Below are 25977 nucleotides of genomic sequence, written 5' to 3'. Positions count from 1 at the left end.
TAATTGCAATGAAAAGTATTAATTTTGTGGCTTAAAAATGTACAATACTTTATTTAATTGTTGTTTGTAAACGTGACAAATAAATCTATCTTGAATCTTGATAAAGTATAAACCAGAACAGAATTGAAGAGGAAGCATCATTCATGTTGTAAACACTTTTTTTTTAATGTTTAAATGTTGAATGTTATCCAAAAATAGGTGGTTCATCATTTTCAAGCAAACCCACCACACCTACTGGAACATCAGCAGGATCATTTCAGCCAGTGGGTTCTCCACAGAAACAATCCCCTCAACCAGCAGGAGGTGGCTCTTGGCAACAGAATGCAGGATTTGGTTGGCAACAAGGTTCATCTGCCCGGCAACAGCCACAAACTAAACCGTCAAAGCCCCAGCAACCAGTGCCCCAGTCTTCTCCACAAAATAGACCCAACTATAACGTGAGCTTTGCTAGTGTGATTGGTTCTCGAGATGAACGTGGGGCACGAGGACCTCCTTTTGGTAAGTACGAAGGTTTAAGTTTACTTCAACTTTTTAACATTTCATGAAAATAAGGTAATAGGAATAGGAAAAATAATAGGAAAGTAGGTACAAGAATAAGCAAAGAATGACACTTTTCCCCCTAGCCTTTAGCCTTTTGGGATGCATCCCACAATTCATTCAGGTCAGAAATGATAAATTAACAGCACAAATTGTATTCCAATTATTACTGCTACTTGTTGCTCTGCTTACTGGTCTTCAATATCTACTTTATACATAATTAAATGTGTAGATTTGTTTATTCTGTTTTCGTATAATACAGACTGTTGGCAAACAGTCCTGATTTCCTTTATTTCATCAATTTCTGATTTCAGTTGGTTAATTTTTGATATACAAAATGTTTTTTACTAGAGCATGCATTTTTATAAATTGGGAAAGTGTCTTGCTCTGTTAGTGCATACTAAAGAAAATATAAATAGTATTTCTTGATCCTTAGGAACATGACATAAAATGACAGGAAAGGAGCAATATGTCTCGTTAGGTGGTGGGGGGGGGGGGGGGGGGGGGGGGGGGGTAGGAGGGTTGTTGCAATAATAATCAATTCATTTAAACTGAAGGGAGGAAAGAAAAACGAGCACAATGTCTGTTTCTGACTTTTATCTATGGATATTACCTAAAATGTGCTGTGTATATAAACAGTTATTGATTTCCACAGGCCATGTGGGTGTCTTATCAATCATGCGATAGCATTTATGTGTGGGGGTAGTTGAGTGGAAGGTTACAGCTGACTGCTACTAAACTGTAAGCAAATGGGGTGGGGGTAGGAAGAGAGGAAAAAATGTCACTGGTTTTTAATACAGTAATTCATAAGCGTAATGTTGTTGCACGTTGATTGAATAAGTTATTCCATCATTGTCTTCAAGTATTGAAGTAAGAAGCGTTGCCCAGCTTGTGTCTCAGCCTATACTTTACACCTTTAGGTATAAAAAGTATAATTATCGGAATTTTTTTCTCATCAGAATAAAGAATGTCAATGAGTGAATTTGGCAAGAGCGGTTATTCAAATTTCCATGTGGCTTGTGAAGCAGACCAATTGAAGCATTTTGTTTTTGTTTTCTCTGGGGTTCTGTCTGTGGTTGCATGGTTGGTAGATAAGTCCACTTTAAACCCATCCCTGGACTAATGCAACATATTGAAGTGATCTTGCTGTAATTAAGTAAGAGCTTTTTTTTGTGTGATTGCAGTTCTCTGGGAATAATGTAACAGGCATTGATTTGATTTAAAGTTGCTGGTTTTGCAATTCATTCATATAATGACAGTTCCAAAAGATCTGCCTTTGAATTGACGGATTATCTTGCTGTTTTAATCAGCCAACTCAAACTTCATGACTTGTGGTAAAGGTTTTCTAATTTATCCTAGGAACTCGGCCAAAGGTTGCAGATAGTAACTTTGAAGACCTGCTGTCAAGCCAAGGGTTTGCTTCCCAGAAGGACAAGAGGGGTCCTAAGACAATATCTGAAATGAGAAAGGAAGAACTGGCTAAGGACATGGATCCAGAGAAATTGAAGGTGAACTGTATTTTTTAATGGGATTCAAAATAAATACTAGGAAATGTTACACTGGTTTCAGTTGTCGAAAAATGCCATCCAGAAAACAGTATTTTACCAAGTCATTTGAAATGCTGTCTTGCATTTTTAGAGTAGGTGGCATTGGGGGAAGTGTGCTAGCATGGGTTGTAAATGTTGTTACATATGGAAAACAGAATTGGAATAACTAGAATATTTTTGGGCTGGAATATATAACTATTGGGAGTATCCCAGGGATCAATTATTGGCCCTCAGTTATGTGCTATTATTGACTTGGAGGAAGGGGCAGATTTTAAGGTATTCAAGTTTGCGAATGATCCAAAAGCAGGCAGAAGGGCAACTGAAGAGTATATAGTTACTATGCAATGGGACACAAGATGATTAAGTGAGTGGATGAAAACTTGGAGTTTAATGTGACGAACTATGAGATCATGCATTTGGGTAAAATTAATTTGAATATTGTTAGTTTCTTCTTCAACTATCTTCTCTGGCAGCTCATACCATATACCCACTACGCTATGTGTGGAAAAAGTTGCCCCCCAGATTCCTCTTAAATATTTCTCTTCTCACCTTAAAATTTCTGAAAGTAGTCCTTGGAAGCGGAATGATTACTGGCTTTGATTCCTGGCGCAGCATTAAACAATTGCATGTGTTTCATAACTTTCATTGAGTTGCCAGTCTAACTAGTATATTAGTGGAGAATGATTGGTTTAGTTTAGAGATACAGCACGGATACAGGCCCTTCGGCCTACCGAGTCAGTGCCGACCAGTGGTACCCGTGCATGAACACTATCCTACACACACTTGGGACAATTTACAATTTTACCAAGCCAATTAACCTACAAACCTGTATGTCTTGGGAGAGTGGTAATAAAAGAAAGACGGGTGGACCTGAAGGCTAAATCAATTTGATGAAAGCAAATTGAAAAGCTTGTTGTTTCCTCAGACACATTTAAATGGCCATTTCATGTCCTCAAAATCAAAATGAACAGAAATTGGCAAAAAGTTATTTATTTAAAAAATAAAGAATTTGCATGGAATGCACCTTTAGTAAAAGGGCTAAGAAAAAGCTTTAGGTAACTGAAAACCCCCCTTTTTCCAGATCAACTCAACGTTCTTAAACTTAGTTATATGCAAATGAAAAGATGTATTTTCTCATTTTATTTTGTCTCAATTAGAGTCAGAATCATAAAGTGATACAGTGTGGAAACAGACCCTTCGGCCCGTCTTGCCCACACCGGCCAACAATGTCCAAGCTACACTAGTCCCACTTGCCTGCACTTGGTCCATCTCCCTCCAAACCTGATCTATCCATGTACCTGTCTAACTGTTTCTTAAACGATGGGATAGTCCCAGCCTCAACTCCCTCCTCTGGCAGCGTGTTCCATACACCCACCATCCTTTGTGTGAGAAAGTTACCCCTTGGATTCCTATTAAATCTTTTCCCCTTCACCTTGAACCTATGTCCTCTGGTCCTCGATTCCCCTACTCTGGGCAAGACACTCTGTGCATCTACCCAATCTATTCCTCTCATGATTTTGTACACCTCTATAAGATCCCCCCCTCATCCTCCTGCACTCCATGGAATAGAGACCCAGCCTAGTCAACCTCTCCCTTTAGCTCACATTCTCTAGTCCTGGCAACATCCTCGTAAATCTTTTCTGAACCCTTTCAAGCGTGACAATATTTTTCCTAAGGCGGTCATGGTGGTGCAGCAGTAGAGTTGCTGCCTTACAGAGAATGCAGCGCTGGAGACCCGGATTCGATCCCGACTACGGGCGCTGTCTGTATGGAATTTGTGCGTTGTCCCCGCGACCTTTCCTTTCCTTTCCTTTCTTTCTTTATCCTTTAATAATCCTTTACAGGGAATTACAGTGCCACAACAGCTTCAAGACAGACATAACACCACACATTTCCTCAGATAGCTTCCATACTTAATAAGTTAAAATACAATGAATGAATACTTAAAAAATGCAAAATTATTTTTGTGCATTATAAAACCTTATAGCAGCTGGTATACAAGACTTCCTATATCTCTCAGTTTTGCACATTGGTGCAATCAGTCTCTGACTGAAGATGCTGCTCTTGATCACCTTCAGGGCGTGGAGTGGGTGAGTGGGGTTGGTCATTATTGAACCCAGTTTGTTCAGAGTTCTGGCCTCTGCCACCTGCTTGACCGTTAGTTGCTCTGCCCCAACCACTGAGCCGGCCTTCCTGGTCAGCTTGTCCAGTCTGTTTTTGTCCGCTATGTGGGCGCCTTCTCCCCAACAGGCCACAGCAAAAAACAGAGCACTGGCCACCACTGAAGGGTAGACACTGCACAGTAGGGGTTGGCAGATGTTGAATGACCTTGGCCTCCTTAAGAAATACAGTTGACTTTGTCCCTTCCTGTACACCGCCTCCATATGACTCTTCCAGTCCAGCTCACTGTCAAGCTGCACACCAAGGTACCTGTGGTTGGCGACCACCTCCACCTCAGTGCCCCTGATGGTGATTGGTGTTGGTTGAGTCCTCCTCCTCCCCCTCCTGAAATCCACAACTATCTCCTTCGTTTTTGTGGTGTTGAGATGGAGGTTATTGTGTGCACTCCACTCCACAAAGTTGTTTATTGTATCTCTATATTCCTCCTCATTGCCCCCTGCGTGGGTTTTCTCCGAGATCTTTGGTTTCCTCCCACACTCCAAAGACGTACAGGTTTGTAGGTTAATTGGCTTGGTATAAATGTAAAAATTGTCCCTAGTGGTAGGATACTCAACAACGGTCTGATGCGGTCTCAACAACTTCATATACAACTGCAAGTTGACCTCCCAACTTCTATACTCAATATTCTTAACTGACGAAGGCCAAAGTGCCAAAAGCCTTTTTGACCACTTTATCTACCTGTGAATCGACCTTCAAGGAAGCATGCACCTGTACTCCTAGATCCCTCTACTCTACAGCACTACCCAGAGTCCTACCATTTACAGTGTAGGTCCTGCCCTTCTTTGACGTACAACACCTCATACTTCTCTGTATTAAATTCCATCAACCATTCCTCCGCCCACCTGGCCAATCGATCCAGATCCTGCTGCAATATTTCACAACCATCTTCCCTATCTGCAAAACCACTAACTTTTGTATCAGCAAAATTGCTAATCTTGCCTTGTATGTTCTCATCCAAATCATCGATGTAGATGACAAACAGTAATGGGCCCAGCAGCGAACCCTGAGGCACACCACTAGTCACAAGCCTCCAGTCCGAGAAGCAACCTTCCACCATCACCTTCTGGTTCCATCCATGGAGTCAATTTCCTATCCATTCAGCTATCTCTCCTTGGATCCCATGCAATCTAACCTTCCAGAGCAGCCGATCATGCAGAACCTTGTCGAATGCCATACTGAAATCCATGGCCACATCTACAGCTCTGCCCTCATCGACCTTTTTGGTCACGTCGTATAAAACCTCAATCAGATTTGTGAGACTACCACCCACGTACAAAACCATGCTGGCTGTCCCTAATCGGCCCTTGCCCATCCAAATGCCTGTATATCCTATCCCTCAGAATACTCTCTAGTAACTTACCAACTACAGATGTTAAGCTCACCGGCCTATAGTTCCAGCATTTTCCCTGCAGCCCTTCTTGAAAAGCAGCACAACATTTGCCACCCTCTCCTGTATTTAAGGACGACTCGTAAATCTCAACCAGGGCTCCCGCAATTTCCCCTTTAGTTTCCCGCAATGTCCTCAGACATATCCAATCAGGCCCTGGAGATTTGTCTACCTTCATACACGACAGTACGTTCAGTACTTCTTTGACGGCAACACTAACTGCTCTCAAGACATTTCCATTGACTGCTCCAATTTCCTCCATCATACCGTCTTTCTCCTCGGTAAATACAGAGGAGAAATACTCATTGAGGATCTTGCCCATCTCCTGTGGTGATCCCTTTGATTCCTGAGAGGTCCCACTAGTTACCCATTTTCCCCCTTATGCATTAATAAAATCTTTTGGTATTGCTCTTAATGCTACCTGCCAGAGCTATCTCCTGGCCCCTTTTTTTGCCCTTCTGATCTTTATCAGTTTACTCCTTGGTTTCCGAAACTCCTCCAGGGATGCACTTGATCCCAGCTGCCTATACCTGTCCCATGCATCCTTCGTGTTTTAGACCAACGTCTCAATTTCCCTCGTCAGCCAAGCTTCCTTATGTTTGCCTGCTTTGCCCTTCACTTTAACAGGGATGTACATATTCTGAGCTTTCGTCAATGCACTTTTAAAAACATCCCACTTAGCCGATGTTCCTTCCCCTCAAATAACCTGCTCCAGTCAACTTGAGCGAGACCTTCTCTCATACCTTCAAAGTAGGCCTTACCCTTGTTGAGCATTGTAACACGTGGACCATCCCCGCCCCTATCCATAACTATCTTAATCCTAATCGAACTGTGGTCACTGGTCCAAAACGGCTCCTCCACAAAAAACTCATTAACTTGGCCTTCCCAAATTCCCAATCTAGCATTGCCATCTCACACGTGAGGGCCTCTACATACTGCTTAAGAAAAATCTGTTACAATCCCCTACTACACCAACCTTATTTGGCCTGCTATCTCCTGCCATATTTGTTCTTCTAATTCCCCTTGATGACTATTCGGGGGTCGGTAGTACTCACCCAACAAGGCGATCATCCCTTTCTTGTTCCTCAGCTCCACCCATATAGCCTCACTAGACGATCTGTCCGTAATGTCACCTCTGATCACTGCCGTGACATCCTCAACCAACAATGAACCCCCCCCCCCCCCCCCCATGTCTTTTTTCCTCACCCCCGTCTCCCCTGAAGCTCCTGTACCCCAGAACATTAAGCTGCCAGTCCTGTCTCGCCCTTAACCAGGTTTCAGTCATGGCTACAACGTCTCAGTCGCTCGTACCTATCCATGCCCTAAGCTCATCTGCCTTACCTGTCAGGCCCCTTGCATTAAAATACGTGCAGTTTAAACCAGCCCTCCTTCTTCACTCTCCGCCTTTCACCTGCCCTTTCTGTTTACGAACCTTTCCCACATCACCTCCATACCAACTTCTAACCTCTCACGTGCTTCTGTCCTTTATGAGATTCCATAAAAAATGATATTTCTCGAATACATGCGATGGCATTACGATAGTAAGAATGATAAGTAAAATAGTGCTATTTAAAAACACATCTCAGCTAAACTAAGACTTGTATACCTGCATTACTTATGATTTTGTGTCAGGACTCGAGAACAGAAATGCCTCAAGATTATGGTTCAAGGCAGAGCCCAGATACCGGAGAGCATTTATTGTAAAGGGATTGGATTGCATCGCTCTGTTGGAATGTTGTCTTGTCACCAGTAGAAAAGTTACAACAATGTAACAAAGAATGATGAGATCAGACCTTCCCTATTACTGTTCAAATGAGTCATGTACAAAATGAATTTGGGAAATCTCCAGAAATTTGAGAATCCTTTAACTTGCTTATTTAAATCAAAACCTTTATATTGTTTTCTGGTTTGCGAAGTAACGTACTTTGTTAGATTAGATTATTATCTGAAGCTGCGCTTGAGGTGATCACCTGTAGCATTTTTTTTTAAATCATCAAACCTGCAGTATTTTTATACGTTGATAATGTGCAGTATAAGTGAGAAAATCTCATCTCAACAGCACATGTGAAAATTTGTAGGTGATGTATGTTTGTGTATATGCTTAGCATAAAGCTGAATTGGAAAGTATTGTGGAATGTTTTGTGACTAAAATATCTTTCAACTTAAAGATAATTTACCTTAAAGTTTTTCACTATCGCACCTGGTTACAGAAATAAATATCACATTTATCCAGCTATTTTACTTCGGAGTCACGTGAGTGACTACGTGAAGAAGCCCGCCAGGACGCATGCGTGTCATATCGCTTTCACGCTTGCGAAACGACAGGCGGGGTGGAGCGTTCCCCCGCAGGGTAAGTTTGAAACCGCGACATGCAGGTAAGTGATTTACTCTGCGGTAGTTTTTGGCCCCGCGCTGTTTTACACAGGGGGGGAGCTGGACAAAATAGTGTCCCCAAGTGCTGCGAGTGAAGCTGGCTGGGGAAGACCGCGAAGTTGCGGGAGCCAGCAGCAGCTGAAGGCACAAGCCCCCGTAAGGGATCAGCTGTGCCGACTTTTGGGTCCCGCGCCGGTCAGAACACCACGGCCGGGCAAGAGACTATTCAGATGGGGCCGTCGACTTTTGACAAGTCGAAAATAGCAGGTGGCGGGGTGGAACGACGTTCCCCCGTAGCGACAATTTAAACCAGGACCTGCAGGTAAGAACTGCGGTCTTTTTGTGTTTTCCCATGCTGATTACAGGTGGAGAAGACAAGGTCTGCGACAAAGCTGGTGAGGGAGGACCACGGAGCAGCGGGCATCCAGCAGCAGCCAGCGGCACTCGGATCACCGATAGTGGGATCAGCTGTGCCCGATGTCGCCTCCGCACTGGCCAGATCCACGCGGCCGGGCGGTAAGGCTAGACACAAAAACAAACAAGGTGGTGGACTCGGAGGAGTCCGACTTTGAACAACCGCGGGCGGCCAGCGACCGTGAGCGCTGGAGCCGGATGGAGCGGTGTGTGGAGCATTTGCTCCAACGTGACAGACTCCGGGAGATGGAGTCGGGTCACTGTGGGCCCTATGATAAACCCACAGCAGTACCTCTTGAAGGGCTGCACAGTGCTTCTACCTCATCAGAGGGGAGCACTGCGGGTCAGTTCTGCCCTGACCTGGAAGAGGGGTCCGCAGAAGGAAAGACAAGTGCGCAAGGGGTGCAGGAATGAGAGAACCTACTGGACTAATAAAAGGGACTCCAAAAACCCACTACAGCCAAAGACAGCACCCCTACGCACCCACCAGCAGAACTGGTGAAAGCTCGAAGGCCCGGTACTCAAAACATGTCTTTTTTAGGCCATGGCCCAGGCCGGCCTTCTTGGAAGATGCGCGGACCTCCAACGCTAACCAAACCGAAAATCCAGACACCAGCGCAACAACAGCAGCGAAGAACCTACAAAAAGAAATAAACCTGCCACTGGTAACTATGGAGGTAGGTGGGTCTGGTTCCCTACAAAATATAGGGAGCATGGAGTTTGGGGGGGAGATTACACTCTTTTCTGAATGCATGGAGCATATTAACAACCGATACTTACATCTTAAGCAGTATCCAGGGATATACAATAGAGTTTATACACAAGTACAGCCCTCCAGTTCAACATATACCGAACCAAATGTTTGTACTCTCTGGTAAAGAAAAATCAGAAGTGCAGGCTGAACTGGAGCGGCCTTACGCAAAGGGGTAATTGAAAAACCCCAACACGAACCGCTAGAATTTGTGTCCAATATCTTTACCAAAATCAAAAAATATGGTGGTAGTCGCATCATCATAGTATCTGACCAAATTGAATACATTTGTACAATATATTCATTTAAAAATGGAAACCTTTGTTACTGCTAAACATTGATTTCCAAAGGTCACTTCATGGCTAGCATCGATTAAAAAATGCTTACTCTTCAGTGCCTATACGAGGTGACCACAGATGTTACTTTAAATTCAACTGGATGAGACAGCTCTGGCAATATAGAGCGCTGCCAAATGGGTTAACATCAGGCCCCAGGCTGTTCACTACAATTTTGAAACCAGCCCTAGCGTTTCTACGGAAACAAAAACACATGGTCATGGCATATCTAGATGACATACTTATTGTGGGCAAAACTTTGGAATTGGCCAAACAAACTGTAACAGCCACAAAACAGTTATTTGAAAAACTGGGGTTATTATCCATCCAGTTAAATCTAAATTAACGCCTTCCACTACTATGGACTATTTGGGGTTCACCATTGACTCGGTTCACATGTCGGTGACTTTGCCAAAGGGTAAGGCTATAGACTTAATAGAGGCTTGCAATAACCTCATTGACATCAGTTACCGTCCATCAGATTGGTAGCAAAAGTAATTGGCAAAATGGTGGTTGCTTTTCCAGCCACACAATTTGGACCTTTACATTACCAAAATTTACAGAGAGCAAAAATCCAAGCACTCAAAATGAATGCCGGTCATTTTAACAGACCAATAAAGCTACCATTCAAAGCTATAATGGAACTAAAATGGTGGATAGATAACATTTGGCTTTGTTTCAATCCAATCATTATCAGTAACCCTTCTATGGTGCTACAAACTGATGCCAGTGCACTTGGTTGGGGTGCCACCAATTCCATCTCCAGCTGTGGAGGTAGATGGACTGCACAGGAAGCATCATTATTACTCACACCGGGCGTAAATTACCTGGAAATGTTGGGTGCATTCTATGGCCTAAAGTCACATTGTACTGGGTCATATCACCAGCATGTCAGACTACAGATTGACAATACCACCGTGGTAGCATATATCAACCATATGGGTGGAAACAAATTGACATCATGTGACAATCTGGCTAATACAATTTGGCAGTGGTGTATCCAGAGAGATATTTGGATATCAGCTACTTACCTACCAGGTAAACTAAATTTAGTGGCAGACACCAGGTCACGCAAATTTAATGAAAACACCGAATGGATGTTGAATAAAATGTATTTGCTGATATTACAGCGCGATATGGAACACCAGATATCGATCTATTCGCATCCAGTCTTAATTACCAGTTATCAAATTATGTTTCATGGGAACCAGACCCTGGGGCAGCCGTGTCAGATGCATTTTCGCTGCACTGGGGGGGGGGGGGGGGGGGGGAATTGTTTATTTATACATTCCCTCCTTTCTGCCTCATCAGTCGGGTATTAAGGAAAATACAGCAGGACTCTGCGTCTGGTATTTTGGTAGTACCCGATTGGCCTACTCAACCATGGTTCCCAGTGATAATGAACATGGTATTAGAACCATGTATCACCATCCCGAATAGACCAGAGTTGTATGTTCATCCCGTAACAAGGGATAGCCACCCATGCCATAACTATTTGAATTTATTAATTTGTAGAGTTTTTTTTAAAAAAAAAAAAAAAAAAAACCTCTACTACAGCTGGGACTGACGGACCGAACAGTGAATATGATTTTGGCGGCCCAAAGACAGTCCACCAAAAAACAGTATCTGGTCTATATCAGGAAGTGGGAGATGTATTGTAACAAAAACAGCATCACCTACAGAGATATGAACATCCCGTCTGTTCTGGAATACCTGGCAGGCCTCCATTATGATGAGGGGCTCAGTTATAGTGCCATCAACTGCGCCAGAAGTGCCTTATCGACTTTTTTTTGGCAAGGAACAGAGCGTCACTCTGTTGGAACTCACCCACTGGTAACAAAACTTACGAGGGGAATTTTTAATACCAATCCCCCAAGAACCAGGTACTCCCAAATATGGGATGTAAGTATTGTCCTGAAGATGCTCAGGAATTGGTCTCCAGCAACAGCTCTGTCCCTACATAGACTGACATTAAAAACAGTCATGCTAATGGCATTGGTCACGGCACAAAGGGTACAGTCATTACATAAATGAAGATCTGGACAACATGACTTCTTCATCTGAAAACATTACGTTTCATATTTATGAATTAGTGAAACAGAACAGACAGGGATCAGCGGACCTCAATATCGAATTTAGGTCTTACCTAACAGATGATCGTCTCTGTATAGTAAAACATTTGTCGTTATATATGGAGAAAACAAAAATCATCAGAGGCAATGAGAAGGCACTTTTAGTCAGCCATAAGCAACCACACAAAAAAGTGTCGGTCCAGACCATCTCAAGATGGCTGAAACAGGTCTAACACAGGCTGGGGTGGATACTAATATTTTAAATCTCATTCCACCAGGGCTGCAGCTACATCGGCAGCTATGCAGTTGGATGTACCAATGGACCAAATCCTCAAGGCAGCAGGATGGTCAGGCGAAAAAACACTCCAACTATTTTATCATAAACCAGTCATTAAACCTGGAACATTTGCAGAAACAATTTAAGTGCTGTAATTTAATTACCCCATAAATAGGGGCTATAATTTGTGTTAATCAATTCATGGATTTCAATGTCGGATTCATGTCTAAAATATGTTGACACAATTCCTCCTACAGTCATCAAGGCAGATGTGATGCATGGACTCGTTTCCAGGGCATGAAATCACAGAGCTTTAAAATCTTCACGTAGTCACTCGCGTGACTCCGAAGTAAAATAGTAAGATTAAACGAGAACTTACCAGTTTGAAGTTTGATCTGTATTTTATGAGGAGTTACGATGAGGGATTACGTGCCCTCCGCTCCCACCCTTGATCATATACTTAACTGGTATCTCTTCTCTAATCTTACTATGTTTAGTCATTACAGTTATCTGTGATTTCACACCGCTGCTTTGAAGAATGACACGCATGCGTCCTGGCGGGGTTCTTCACGTAATCCCTCATCGTAACTCCTCATAAAATACAGATCAAACTTCAAACTGGTAAGTTCTCGTTTAATCTTACTATTTCTGTTGTTAAATAATACATATTAATCTTTTCAATTTCAGCTTCTGGATTGGATTGAAGGAAAAGAGAGAAATATTCGAGCATTGTTGTCAACAATGCATACTATATTGTGGGAAGGAGAAACTAAATGGAAGCCTATTGGTATGGCAGATCTGGTAACTCCTGACCAAGTGAAAAAAGTCTATCGGAAGGCAGTACTTGTAGTTCATCCTGATAAAGTAAGTTAATCCCACCTGCCAATGTTAAAGCATGCTGATGCATGTGATTTATTCACTATATTTGTATCATTGCTCTGCCGAGCAGGTCCCGGCCCATTGCTCAGAATCTCCACTCGCGTTCATCCTCGCCTCTGTAATTCCCTGGTACTGATACGTTGATGTAATTTGAATAAGCCTTTGCATCCTGCAAACACTTGCCGAGGCATCGCAGTGAATAGGCCGTAGATAACATAGTCGTGAACATTGGAATGATGTTGGCAGCATTAGACGAAGGAGGGAGCCAAAGGTGGTTTGGCTTCTGCCAAACAACCTGTGAAGTAGCTTTTTGTATTTGTATGTGTTTAGAGCATAAATAAATGTAAAACTATTGAAATTTATGTAAGTATTTAAAACAAGATATTTAAAAACATAATCACTTGCAAATCATTGAACAGAAGTAATAAGTAATTTTTATTGAGTGGTGTGGGTTGAATCACCTGCTGCTCAACACTGAGAAGACTTAAGGGCCCATCTCACTTGGGCATCTTTTGAGCGTCACGCACACACCATGCGCGCACGTCGTGACGAGTAAATTATGTCACGTAAATGACGCGCAAATGACGTCCAAGTGGGACAGGTCCTTTAGTGTTGGACTTTAGGAGGAGAGGAACATTCCCGTCCCCTATTTCCATCAAGGGTGTGGATGTACAGTTTACCAAAGGGTACAAGTACCTTGGAGTTTATCTGGACAGGAAACTGGACTGGTCCAGGAACGCTGAGGCACTGTTTCAGAAGGGACAGAGCCATCTGTACTTTGAGGAGGCTCTGCTCTTTCAATGCCTACAGTAAGATGCTGCAGATGTTCTTTCAATTAGTGGTTGACAGTGCCATCTTTGTCGCTGTCGTGTGCTGGGATAGCTGGGTGAGGGCCCTCCCGCCCCCAATATTTTGGACTTGCGACGCGTCACTTTAATTTCATGTATCTTGTGTTTTATGACTGTTGGCAGACAAATTTCCCTCCTGGGATAAATAAAGTATCGTTTCGTATATAACCATATAACAATAACCATATAACAATTACAGCACGGAAACAGGCCATCTCGGCCCTACAAGTCCGTGCCGAACAATTTTTTTTTTTTCCCCTTAGTCCCACCTGCCTGCACTCATACCATAACCCTCCATTCCCTTCTCATCCATATGCCTATCCAATTTATTTTTAAATGATACCAATGAACCTGCCTCCACCACTTCCACTGGAAGCTCATTCCACACCGCTACCACTCTCTGAGTAAAGAAGTTCCCCCTCATATTACCCCTAAACTTCTGTCCCTTAATTCTGAAGTCATGTCCTCTTGTTTGAATCCTCCCTCTTCTCAAAGGGAAAAGCTTGTCCACATCAACTCTGTCTATCCCCCTCATCATTTTAAAGACCTCTATCAAGTCCCCCCTCAACCTTCTGCGCTCCAGAGAATAAAGACCTAACTTATTCAACCTATCTCTGTAACTTAGTTGTTGAAACCCAGGCAACATTCTAGTAAATCTCCTCTGTACTCTCTCTATTTTGTTGACATCCTTCCTATAATTGGGCGACCAAAATTGTACACCATACTCCAGATTTGGTCTCACCAATGCCTTGTACAATTTTAACATTACATCCCAGCTTCTATGCTCAATGCTCTGATTTATAAAGGCTAGCATACCAAAAGCTTTCAATTATCAATTGCCGTTCCTATTCCATATGTCAAAAATCCACATCCATTTGGTTGGGAACTCTGATCTGAAACCCTGTCTGACCCAGAATTAGATCTGAGTGACAATTTTTTCCACCATAATGTTGGGCTCCCATCAGGACGGGGGCTGTGTTCTCAGCTTGCTGATAGAACGTGGTGATTGAGCAGCAGTGTCTGTCACCAAATCCTGGACTTACAGCAAGCTTGATCTTGAACACACATCGCTAAATGGCAGCCGTTTGCTTTGAAATCGCAGCCACTTAGCATGATTTTATTTATTGTTTGAGTACGGAGTGTACTAACTTTGCTTTTTGCCTAAAATTTTGAGATGCAACAGTTTGCTTGAGGCAATCCACCACCAACCCACTAATAGCTCGCATGACAACATCTAACTAATTGTCCAGAAATTATTCTGCAATTGTTAATCTTAAGTCATGACTTGATTGAAATTGAAATGACATTCTGTTGTTAATATCCTTAAAATGATCGTGGAAAGAACACGGAAATCATGGAAATTGCTAATTTGTGGTTATTCTGCATGTGTGATGGTGGAGCACTTGTGGTCCTTGTGTTTGCCCCTCCTTTGTAGATAGCACATATTGTAACCACAGTGCATTGATAAATGGGAGGGGGAGTTGCAATCACCAATAATTTTGTCTAGTTTGGATGGAGTTCAAGCCTTGAGTGCTGTGGCTGCACCTGTCTAGACAAGTGGTTGTACTACACTCATGATACTGTAAACACAGGAAGGAAATCGCTTGACTTCCCAAACATTTCCAGGCTCATAGCCAAAGTGCTGAAAGGCCTAATCTATTTTAACTCCTGAGATATAAATGCTGGAAGATTCAATCACTACGCTGTAATTGAAGATAACCAGGTTGGGTGGCTTTTTCTTATTGATAGTCATTGCTTCCCATTTCGCTTACTATAAATTTGACCTGTTTTTGTGACCCATAACAGGTCATTGAGGCAGAGTTTTTGAGCATGGAAATAGGCTCTTTGCTCATCCAGGTTAACTAAGGTGCCTTCCTGAGCTAATACCATGTGACACCAAAACATTTCCTGTCCAAATATCTTTTAACCTTTGTAATTATTATACTCGCCTCTGCCAGGTACGACATTATACACAGCATCCTTGGTTGCCCTTCAGGTCCCCTTTAAGTCTATCTCCTCTCACCTTAAATCTATGCCCTCTGGTTTTGGACTCTCCTAACTTGGGAAAACACTGTGACCTTTTATTTTACCCATGCCCCTCATGATTTTATAAACTTCTATAACGTGTCCTCTTAGCCTCGTTTTGCTCAAGGGAAAAAAAGCCCACATATTTAATCTCATTACTCAAGCCTTCCAATCCCAGCAACACAGAAACATCATTGTGATTTTTTTTTCTGCACTCTCTCTATCGTAATGACATCCTTTTTGTAGTATGGTGACCAAAACTGCACACATTACTAATCTGATGAAGGCATCATGCCATATGTTGCCTTCACCGCCTTGTCTATATTTAGCTCTTGGGGCTAAAGGAATCAAGGGATATGGGGAAAAGCAGGAATGCGTTACTGATTTTAGATGATCAGCCATGATCATAATGAATGGCGGTGCTGGCTCGAAGGGCCGAATGGCCTACTCCTGCACCTATTTTTTTGAATGTCTACCTGTGTCACCAATTTCAAGAGATTATGGATTTAAAATTGTCTCTGCTCTACAACACACACTGGAGCCAAGTGTGTTGGTGAGCAAGTGTTATGCAATTCCCTTTTAATGATTGGATGATAGTTGTTTGGCTAATTATTCAGTTGATCAGAACGTGTTAATCAGGATAGGATCCATGTGTAATTTCATTTTTTGCCTCTTAGATGTCAGTGTTAGTTATAATGGAAAATGTTGGCTCTAGTATAATTGGATAGCCAGGCTGTTATGAGATTTCACAACCAGTCTGTATGCAGTACACGGAGAATGTTGATAGTCATAGTGCAGAAATGGGCCCTTTGGCCCAACTTGCCCACACTGACCAACATGTCCCATCTACAATAGACCAACCTGCCTGTGTTTGGCCCATATCCCTCTAAACCTGTCCTATTCATATGGGTACCTGTCCACATGTTTCTTTAACGTGTGATACTACCTCCTCCGGCAGCTCATTCCGTACGCCCACCATCCTCTGTGTGAAAAAGTTACCCCTCTAGTTCCTATTAAATCTTTCTTCCCTCACCTTAAACCTATGTCCTCTGGTTCACGATTTCCATTACTCTGGGCAAGAGACTCTGTCTACCTGATCTATTCCTCTCATTATTTTGTACACCTCTATAACATCACCCCTCATCCAAGGAATTGTGCCCTACCTGCTTAACCTCTCCTTATAGCTCAGCCCGTTGAGTCCTGGCAACATCCTCGTAAATCTTCCATGCACCCTTTTATGATTTATTATAGAAAAACAGATTAAACCTGTTAGTGCCATTTTATAACGACCGTGTCTCTGAGTAGTGGACCGAATAGGATGGGCTAATGATTTTACCGTCACACTTCAGCCTTCGTTCTCGTACCCAAGGCCCCAACTTGACCTTTTGCATGTTAAAGTTGAGTATTAATATTCACTGTCAGCTGAACATCCACCTAATATCCAGCATTCTTGACCTAATTTGCAACGGTGTGAGAGCTTTGCTGCACTACGTCTTTGGAGTACTGGATGGAAAACAGACACGCACACGCACACACACACACACACGTCTGAAATTCACACCTGCAATGAAGAGGAAGGTAAAAGAAGGCTGCACAGCGAGTAAGTCCTTTAGACGGGGAAGGGGTGGGGAGAGAAGGGGGAGAAGGAGTGGAGACACTTTTAAGAAGTGTAATAAAGTTTAGCGGGCATTTAAATTACCCGTCGGTTTTCCTTGGTCCTGAAAACTCCAATGAGCCAATTAAAATGCCCGGTCAGCAAAGGAGATTGTCTACGGCTGCCCTCGACTGCCTGCAACTAAATAGCGACCCCACTCCACTGCACTACGAGTTAAAAAGAACCATGCCCACCAATTTTTGCTGCACTACCGACCGGAAATTTTTTCAACATGCTGTAAAATGTTCCGTGACCTAGCTAAGTTCGCAAGTATGCGGGAACTTCCCTCGAGCTTGAAAGAGGGTTCCAGTGACCTCATAGGACCTCCTAGGCCACGTGTCGACCATGCTGCGTGTTTGAGTCAAGGGCAAACTCTTCTGAACTCGCAAATTAGATCACCGCAGTGGGACCACCCCTTAAGGCGACAATTTTATTGCTGTGGCACTGTGCCACTTGTGAAAACTATTTTATCTGTTTTATTAAGATGCAATAAATACAGAAATGTATCTTTTAAATTAAATGTAATTGATGTTTAAGATCTGGAGTTGATTTGGAAAAAGGAACAAGTTAATTTGCCAAAAACTCTTCTAGTCATTAAGCTCCATGTAAATTCCCATACACATTCCCATGCTCAATGCAGCCTAACTTTCCATTCACAAGTTTGTGGGAGTGATTCCTTTGCCAGCAGATGCTGGCTCAATATTACACTTATCCTCCAGTAATCTGCTGGTGGCACTGCTGATTTACTTTTAATAGCCGTTGAAATCTCCCATCAGTACTGCAAGTTGTTTTGCTACCTCCAAGTGACATTTCAACCCAGAGGAGGTACCATTGATCAGTGTGGATTTGGAAGGCGGGTGCATATGTGTCAATTTGTGATGATCAGGGGGAGATTCCTTTTAATGTTATTTGCCTTGAAGAAATTACTAGTACACTAATATTGAGGTGCACCACTCGATTAGTTTTGTTTTGAACATATCACCTCTCAATCTACCACTTGAATGAGAGAAGGTTCGGGTAGAGACATCAACAATATAGACTCAACTCATTGTGAATTACTGGCTGCCCGTTCCAGCCCAAGTAAAATTTTAACAGTGAACTAAATCTTGATTGCAATCAACCAACTCTCTGGAATTTAACGTTAACTTTTGTATTTGTCTTTGGCTTCAGTTATTTGGAATGTAAAGATAGCAGCAGAATTACGATTTCAGATTGAAGGCATTTTCATAGGAATCATAAAAATCATGTTTGACCCTTTGTGGTACTGAGGTTAACCAGAGACATTCTGCGAAAAAACTGTATTAGAGTTTTGATTACCTTGTGTTTTGAAGAAAGTGGATCTTTTTGAAATTTGTCTTGTTAACTATTTTCAAGATAAAGTGACTATGGAGTTTATGCCCGGCTTGGGTTTTTGAGTTCATTGATGCATGTTTAGAGTTGGTGGTGGCACCTACCCAGCAATGGTGCCTCATCCTCACAGTTTGAGATAGGTTTACTGTTCAAATTTGTGTGAGATGTTATTCAGTTTCATCAGTGGAGTGATGCTCTCAAACTGTTGGGAGCTCTGTTTCTCAAAGAATATTAATGTGGGATTAGCATAATCAGGGTAATGTTAGAATAGAGGTTATAACTTGATGAAAAGACACATCCACTAAAAAAAAATCTAGATTTGTCAGTGCAAGAAGGGTTTGTCATTGATCCAGTTCCTGTTTCAGTTTCCAATCCACTTTTAGTTTGGATTCATTGTAAGGTGGAAAGGCACATAATGCTAATTATTACAATGTGTAGGAAGGAACTGCAGATGCGAGTAACTCAGCGGGACAGGCAGCATCTCAAGAGAGAAGGAACGGGTGATGTTTCGGATCGAAGGACTTTTCTGAAGAAAGGTCTCGACCCGAAAAGAAGGGTCTTGACCCGGGTCTCACCCTTTCCTTCTCTCCAGAGATGCTGCCTGTCCTGCTGAGTTACTCCAGCTTTTTGTGTCTTATAATTACAATTATCTTTTTCCACAAGTAAATGAAGTTTACATTTATTGTTGTGTGCATGACCGTGGTGAGGCAGTGGTGCAATGAAAGATCTTGCCTTCAGCAGCATCACAGGCACTTGGACTCAGACATACAGAAAAAAAAAATTGTACACAAATTACACACATTCTAAAATGAAGGTTCAATGGCATTAATACAAAAATATTAGAAAAGGGAAAAAAAGTCCATAATAGGTGGGGTAGTATTCAGTTGTCGAGGTCGGGTTAGGTTTGTATAGGTGGTTCACGGACAGTAGCTGTTTCTGAACCTGCTGGTGTTGGACTTCAGGCTTCTGTATAATGGTACCAATGAGCAGAGGTTATGGCCTGTATGATTGGGATCATTTATGACGGATGCCGCCTTCTTGAGGCAATACCTTGTGTTGATGCTTTCAATGGGGGAAGGGCATGCCCATGATGAACCAAACTCAATCCGCCATTCTCTGCAGCCTGCTTTCCCAAGCATTGGAATTGCCATACTAGGCCATAATGTAACCTGTCAGGATCTGGGCACATCTTATATTCTGGCTGAACTAGTTGGAAAGAAATCCAGCAAATGGAATGACACATGTCTGGTTATAGTTTTCAGTATCATTCTGCTTTGACTTATACATTTTCATTTTATTTTCACAGGCCACTGGTCAGCCATATGAACAATATGCCAAGATGATATTCATAGAACTGAACGATGCCTGGTCAGAATTTGAAAGTCAAGGGCAAAAGCCTCTGTACTAATTTAATGCAAACAATTTGCCTGTGTTTACTGTTGACTCTCTGTAACTGTGTGAATGTGTAGTTCCATTTTTTCTTTAATGTTGACATATAATGCCTTCCCTTGGTAACTATACAGGCACTCGTTTAATTGTCACACAACTCCTGTTTTAATGATGTCCTATTACATGGGATTTTGTTAAAAGTAAATGATAACTGCGGGAAAAAAAACCTAATACAAGACCTTTTTGGGGACAAAGGTAAGAAATAACTCCTGTGAACTTTTTTTCTATCTTTGTTTGCAATGCATTTTGTAACATACTGCCTGAGTCTTAATATTTAGTCTTTATTCTGAAATGAGTTGGTTGCATGTGATTTGAAATTTATCACATTACAATTCTGCTTTCATTTCACACCATTTGAAATTAGTGTATTAGCATAGTTGTTACTGTTACTAATTGCTGGACAATGTAACATTACAGAGTCTGTGTATATGTGAAAAAAAACTGAACACCTTGTCTAGCTTGAACAATGAGCTTTACGGTATTATCTGGAATCATCCTCTCATGCATTCAACTCCCGATAGCACTGATCAGTATTTACTCGTGGGCAATCTCATAAGTGTCTTGCTTAACAGCCACTTGGGATTGTTGCAATATGCTGCATTGGGAATTAAAATGGAACTGTGCTTGTGGCTCTTGAATACAAAGCTACAGTTTTTAATACTGCTGTTGTGAGCCATTTGCCAGGATGAGAGTTTAGGCAACCTCACGACAACAAGAGGAAAAATATAGGACAAATAGTTATCCTTAAAGTGTACTTTACTGAAATCTTGTCTTTGCAAAATCTAAAATAACCAAAAGCTATCCTTGGCTCTCTTGCTGAAGCAAAGTTTTTTTTAAAAAGGGAGATTATTGATAACTTGAAAGGACGACATTCTGAACCTACGGAAGTTGTGAATGAAGACATGTGGCACATTGAATATCATGGCAAGAGTGGCTGCAAATTTGTCCCAGGCTGCAATGTGAGCACTAGTTGTAAATATAGAAACCCAATTTTCAAATGCCTCCTTGTATCTATTTAATTGGAAAATTCTTAATTCTCAAATATTATTTCAAATGTTTTATTTAACATGCCATTTTGTTTATCTGTACATGTAATCTGTTTGAATTTTCCATTTTTATGATGCTTTATTCTGTAGTCTGTGGTATTACAGAAGAGCTAAAAGATGTGTTGTCTATTCACTTTTGTGAATCATGCAGATTAATATGATTACAGAGTACAAGAATTCAACAATTTAATCTTTATGCCTGAACATACAGTCCATGGAATGTCACATTAACCTTGATTTATTGCTTGTGTATTCTTGAGGTTGAGATGGGGGGTGGGGGGGTGGTGGGCAGGGGAACACAAAGGAAGGATAGATTGAACATTAAATTCATGTTGAACTTTGTTTGCTATGTCTGATGTCTTTGTTTGAAATGTGACTATTAAGAAATGTCTAAGTTCTAAATTATGTTCATTCCAAATTGTACATAATACTGCCTGTAATTGACATGAAATAAATGTGTGTATTGCTCAAAGTTGACTCTTTTCAATTGCACAGCACAATCAATTATTTTCTAACATTTCCTCTAACAATTACTACTTTTAAAAATAGTATCGTGACCGAAATTTGAATTTACACAGTGGAGATACAAAATGTTCCAGTGAATTATGGAGGTAGAAGGTAAAAAAAACAACTACCTAATGTCTTTACACTAAATGTGTTAATAATCGTTACTTTGATTAATGGGTTGCACATTAAAACAAGTCTCAAAAATGTTCAGATGCCATCAACTATTACATTTTAAAATCAATATAATGTTCCAACTACTATACTCACTGCCCTGACTGATAAAGGCATTCGTGCCAAATGCTTTTATCACTATACTCTCTACCTTCTCACAGGTTCTCTCAAACCTGTGAGAACAGGTATATAGTTCTCGGTTTCAGTGAACTGTATACCTGTACTCTGAGGTTTCACTGTTCCACAACAATCTCCAGGGCCCTGTCCTGCCTGGTTTAGCTTGTCAAAATGCACCACTTTGGATTTGTTTTTGAGTTAAATACCATCTGCCATTGGTTAGCCCATTTGCCCAGTTCATCAAGATCCTTCTCTAACCTTGGATAACTATGTATACGGTCCACTTCACTACCAATTTTGCTGTCACTGCAACCTTGCTAACCATGTTGAGAGTGGTTATAAGGGCGATTCTGGGATTTATAATTGTATCCATGGGGTGTTTGCAAATGTAGGTTAAAATACTGATTGGTCCACACATGAAGTGTTGCATCTGGTTCTGCTTAAAACACTTTAGAAAGAATCAGAATGTTTGAGGGAAACTGCAGATGAAATTCCTGAGAACATTTCCAGGAATGAATGACTTTGGTTAAATTATTGTAACATTAAATTAAATTTGGCACATTCATCCGGAAGGAAAAACATTTGAGGGCTGATCTGAAAGAGGTGTACAAATTCATGAATAGTTTTAGTAGGAAAAATAGTTGTGGTTTCCATTTACAGATTGTTTAGGAACCAAGGAAGCTAAATTTAAGATTTGAGCTAGACGAAGAATGGGCGGGGGGGGGGGGGGGGGGGGGGGGGGGGGGTGAGATGGTGTTTTTGGAGTAGTGGTGCTGAAGAAACTATTTACTCCAAGTGTTTAAGATTTGAAACTCACTGTCTAGAGGATCATAGAAATACGACCATCCCATGCCTTCAGGAACAAATTTAACATGGAATCATCTCATGTATTCAATTCCCGATAGCACTGATCAATATTACTCATGTGATCTAATGCAATCATGATACTGGCTGCCTTTTTGAGGGAGTGCTGCCACAGAGATGTTTTTGATGGTGGGGAGTATTTATGATGGACTGGGTAATGCCTAGCACTGTCATTTTGTTAATTCCTGGGCATTTGAGCTCCAGAACCAGGCCTTGATGCAACCAGTCAGTCTGTTCTCTACTGTACATCTGTGGAAATTCAAGAGAGCATTTGGATTTTCCTATACTCTGACTCATGATTGCCCATTATTCATCCTGCAATGGTGGTATTGTCAGCGAATTTAAATACTGAATTGCAACTGTCTTCCTAAACATGGGTATACAGTGAATAGAGCAGGGGATTGAGTGCAAAGTATGGAGGTACTGTACTCCTGATGGTTATCGTGGAGGAAATGTTGTTGCCAATTTGTACTGATTGTGGTCTGCTGATGAGGACGTTGCATATAGATGAGCAAAGACCCAGTTCTCAGAGTTTGATAACAAGTTTGGAGGGGAACTGGATCTCTGCTCATTTCTAGTTTGGATGGTATTGAATGCTGAGCTTTGTTGATGAGCAATGGCCTGATGTATGTATTGTTTTTGTTCAAGTAATCCACTGCAGAGTGAAGAGCCAGCGAGATTGCATCTCCTGTTGATCTATCATGTCAGTAGGCAAATTATAGTTTCCAGGTCTTTGCTAAGTTAGGAGTTGATATGCATCATCAATCTCCCAAAACACTTCAAAACCATGGACATTAGTATCACCAGTCAGCATTAAGGCCAGCTCATCTTGCCCTTCTTGGGCACCCTTTTTGATGTCCTGTTAAAGGAGGTGGGAACCTCAGATGTTGGTAATGAGAGATTGAAGATGTCCACAAAAACTCCAGCGAGTTGGTGGAGTTGGGTTTTAAGAAGGGCTGCTCCTCCAATTTATGGTGGTCTTCACTCTGGCCATGGAGGAGGCCCAGGACAGAAAGGTCGGATTCAGAATGGGAAGGGGAGTTGAAGTGCTGAGCCACTCAGCGCTTCAACGCAATAGCCAACCTGATCTCCTGGTGGCTCAGCACTTCAACTCCCCCTCCCATTCCGAATCTGACCTTTCTGTCCTGGACCTCCTCCATGGCCAGAGTGTGGACCACTGTAAATTGGAGGATGAGCAGCACCTCATATTTCGCTTGGGCAGTTTGCACCCCAGCGGTATGAACATTGACTTCTCTAATTTCAGGTAGTCCTTAATTTCTCCTCCCCTTCTCAGCTCTCCCTCAGCCCTCTGGCTCCACCTCTTCCTATCTTCCTCCCGCCCTGCCACCCTCCTGTCAGTCTGAAGAAGGGTTTTTGACCCGAAACGTTGCCTATTTCCTTCGCTCCATAGATGCTGCCTCACCCACTGAGTTTCTCCAGCATTTTCTCCAGTCTCAAGAGAGCACCTTCGATTTTCCAGCATCAGCAGTTCCTTCTTAAACATCGGGTTTTAAGAACGTGGCCAGGTACACCATCAGTGCCGGACTCTTTCCAAGGGTTCAACCTCATGCAAATCTTGTGATGTTGGCCCTGCTGACTAACCCCAGTTACTGTACACACTGTCAGAGCATTGTGATGTTGGGGAATCCTCTGCCAGGCAAAAATGCTAACCCATTCAAAAGGACAGCAGTTCACAGTTACAGCACAACTTTATGCTGTTTCTTTTAACATGAAGTTGAAAACTGCTCGATTTGATCTTGACTTGTTCTGCAGCTTGCAAGTGCTGAGACCATGATTGGAAGAATGCTTTGTGCAGCTCTGGTCGCCCAGCTATAGAAATAACATGATTAAATTGGACGGGATGCAGAAGAGATTCACAATTAGGGGGCGGGTTTTGTTTTCTAGGCTTACAGGTGTGAATTATATGGAGAGGTTGGATAGGCTTGTTCATTTTTCAATTAAAGGTATGTACCTTTTTTTCATCGGAGGCGGAATATCAAGTGTAGTTCATTTTGTGTTGATCCCGCAGTATTTTTCTCGGCATTTGAGGGCACTAATCCAGCGCGGTGTACCAGGATCATGAGGGAATTCCTTCCATTTGGCCTATAAATTAATGTAAATTAGATATAAAAATCATGTTATATTGTGAATTATTTGTGAATAGAGCTTTTACAATTCCGAGTATTTTTCCCCAGGTAGAGGCTTCTAAACTTAGGTGAGAGGAGTGAAAGCAAATGTGAACCTCGGGGCAACTTTTTCACTCTGAGGATGGTCCCTATCTGGAATGAGCTGCCAGATGAAGCTATAGAAGTGGATACAGCTGGGAATGTTAAAAGATATTTGGACAAATATATGGATAGGAACGATTTAGAGGAGTTTAGGGCAAATAGGATGGTTGGCATGGACAATGTAGGCCAAAGAGCCTGTGTTGTACAGCTTTTTGATTCTAACTTCCTTCCATCAGTAAGTATGTTCTTTGATAATTTTCACCATGTTCACGTCCTCAGCAAATGAACAGTCCAAGTCTGCACCTAAGACACAAATTGCTGGAGTAACTAACTCAGCAGGCCAGGCAGCACCTCTGGAAGGTGACTTTTTAGGTTGGGACCCTTTCCTTTTCAAGACCTAGGCAACTTTCAGGCAGAGGTTAATGGGTAATAAGTAACATTTATTTCACAGATGTGGCGGGGAATAACCATCTCTAATAAGAGACAGTCTACCCAAATACATTTGACTTTCGGTACAAAGGATCATGATCTGAAACATCACTTATTCATTTTCTCTAGAGATGCTGCCTGACTCACTGTGTTACTTCTTCTCCATTGTAGGACTGGCAAACTGAATGTGCCCCAGTATGCCAAAACCACATCTGCAACAAACTCAGTCTGAAGAAGTCTCGACCCAAAACGTCACCCATTCCTTCTCTCCAGAGATGCTGCCTGTCCTGCTGAATTACTCCAGCATTTTATCTCCTTTTTTTGTAAACCAGCAGCTGTGATCCTTTGTTTCTACAGATATCTTTAGTCTTATGCACATTATTTTTCAATACACACCAACTTGTCGTCTTAATTGGCAGGAGCGCCGTCATGTTTGCTTTCAGTGTGCTGCAGAAGGACACCCAGCTCCCTTTGGACATCAGCATGAAAAATGCTCGTCATTTCTGTTTTTTTCTCAATTTTTCCACATTGCCTTT

At 42.0% G+C, this 25977-nt stretch overlaps 1 protein-coding gene across 3 annotated transcripts in view; it reads left to right on the top strand.

Annotated features, from left to right (window-relative positions):
- Positions 1–21591, top strand: part of dnajc6 (DnaJ (Hsp40) homolog, subfamily C, member 6) — a 93187-nt gene extending 71596 nt beyond the window's left edge. For all 3 annotated transcript variants that reach the window (XM_055642067.1, XM_055642066.1, XM_055642064.1), the window contains 4 exons: positions 199–498; positions 1897–2045; positions 12562–12738; positions 19937–21591. In XM_055642067.1, coding sequence (XP_055498042.1) covers positions 199–498; positions 1897–2045; positions 12562–12738; positions 19937–20038 — 728 coding nt within the window. In that variant the 3' untranslated portion in view covers positions 20039–21591. The remainder of the gene's footprint in view (positions 1–198; positions 499–1896; positions 2046–12561; positions 12739–19936) is intronic.
- The last annotated feature ends 4386 nt before the right edge of the window (positions 21592–25977 follow it).

This window comes from Leucoraja erinacea, chromosome 10 (genome assembly GCF_028641065.1).
Source record: "Leucoraja erinacea ecotype New England chromosome 10, Leri_hhj_1, whole genome shotgun sequence".
Taxonomy (NCBI): domain Eukaryota; kingdom Metazoa; phylum Chordata; class Chondrichthyes; order Rajiformes; family Rajidae; genus Leucoraja; species Leucoraja erinaceus.
This window is presented reverse-complemented; position numbering and strand designations above follow the sequence as displayed.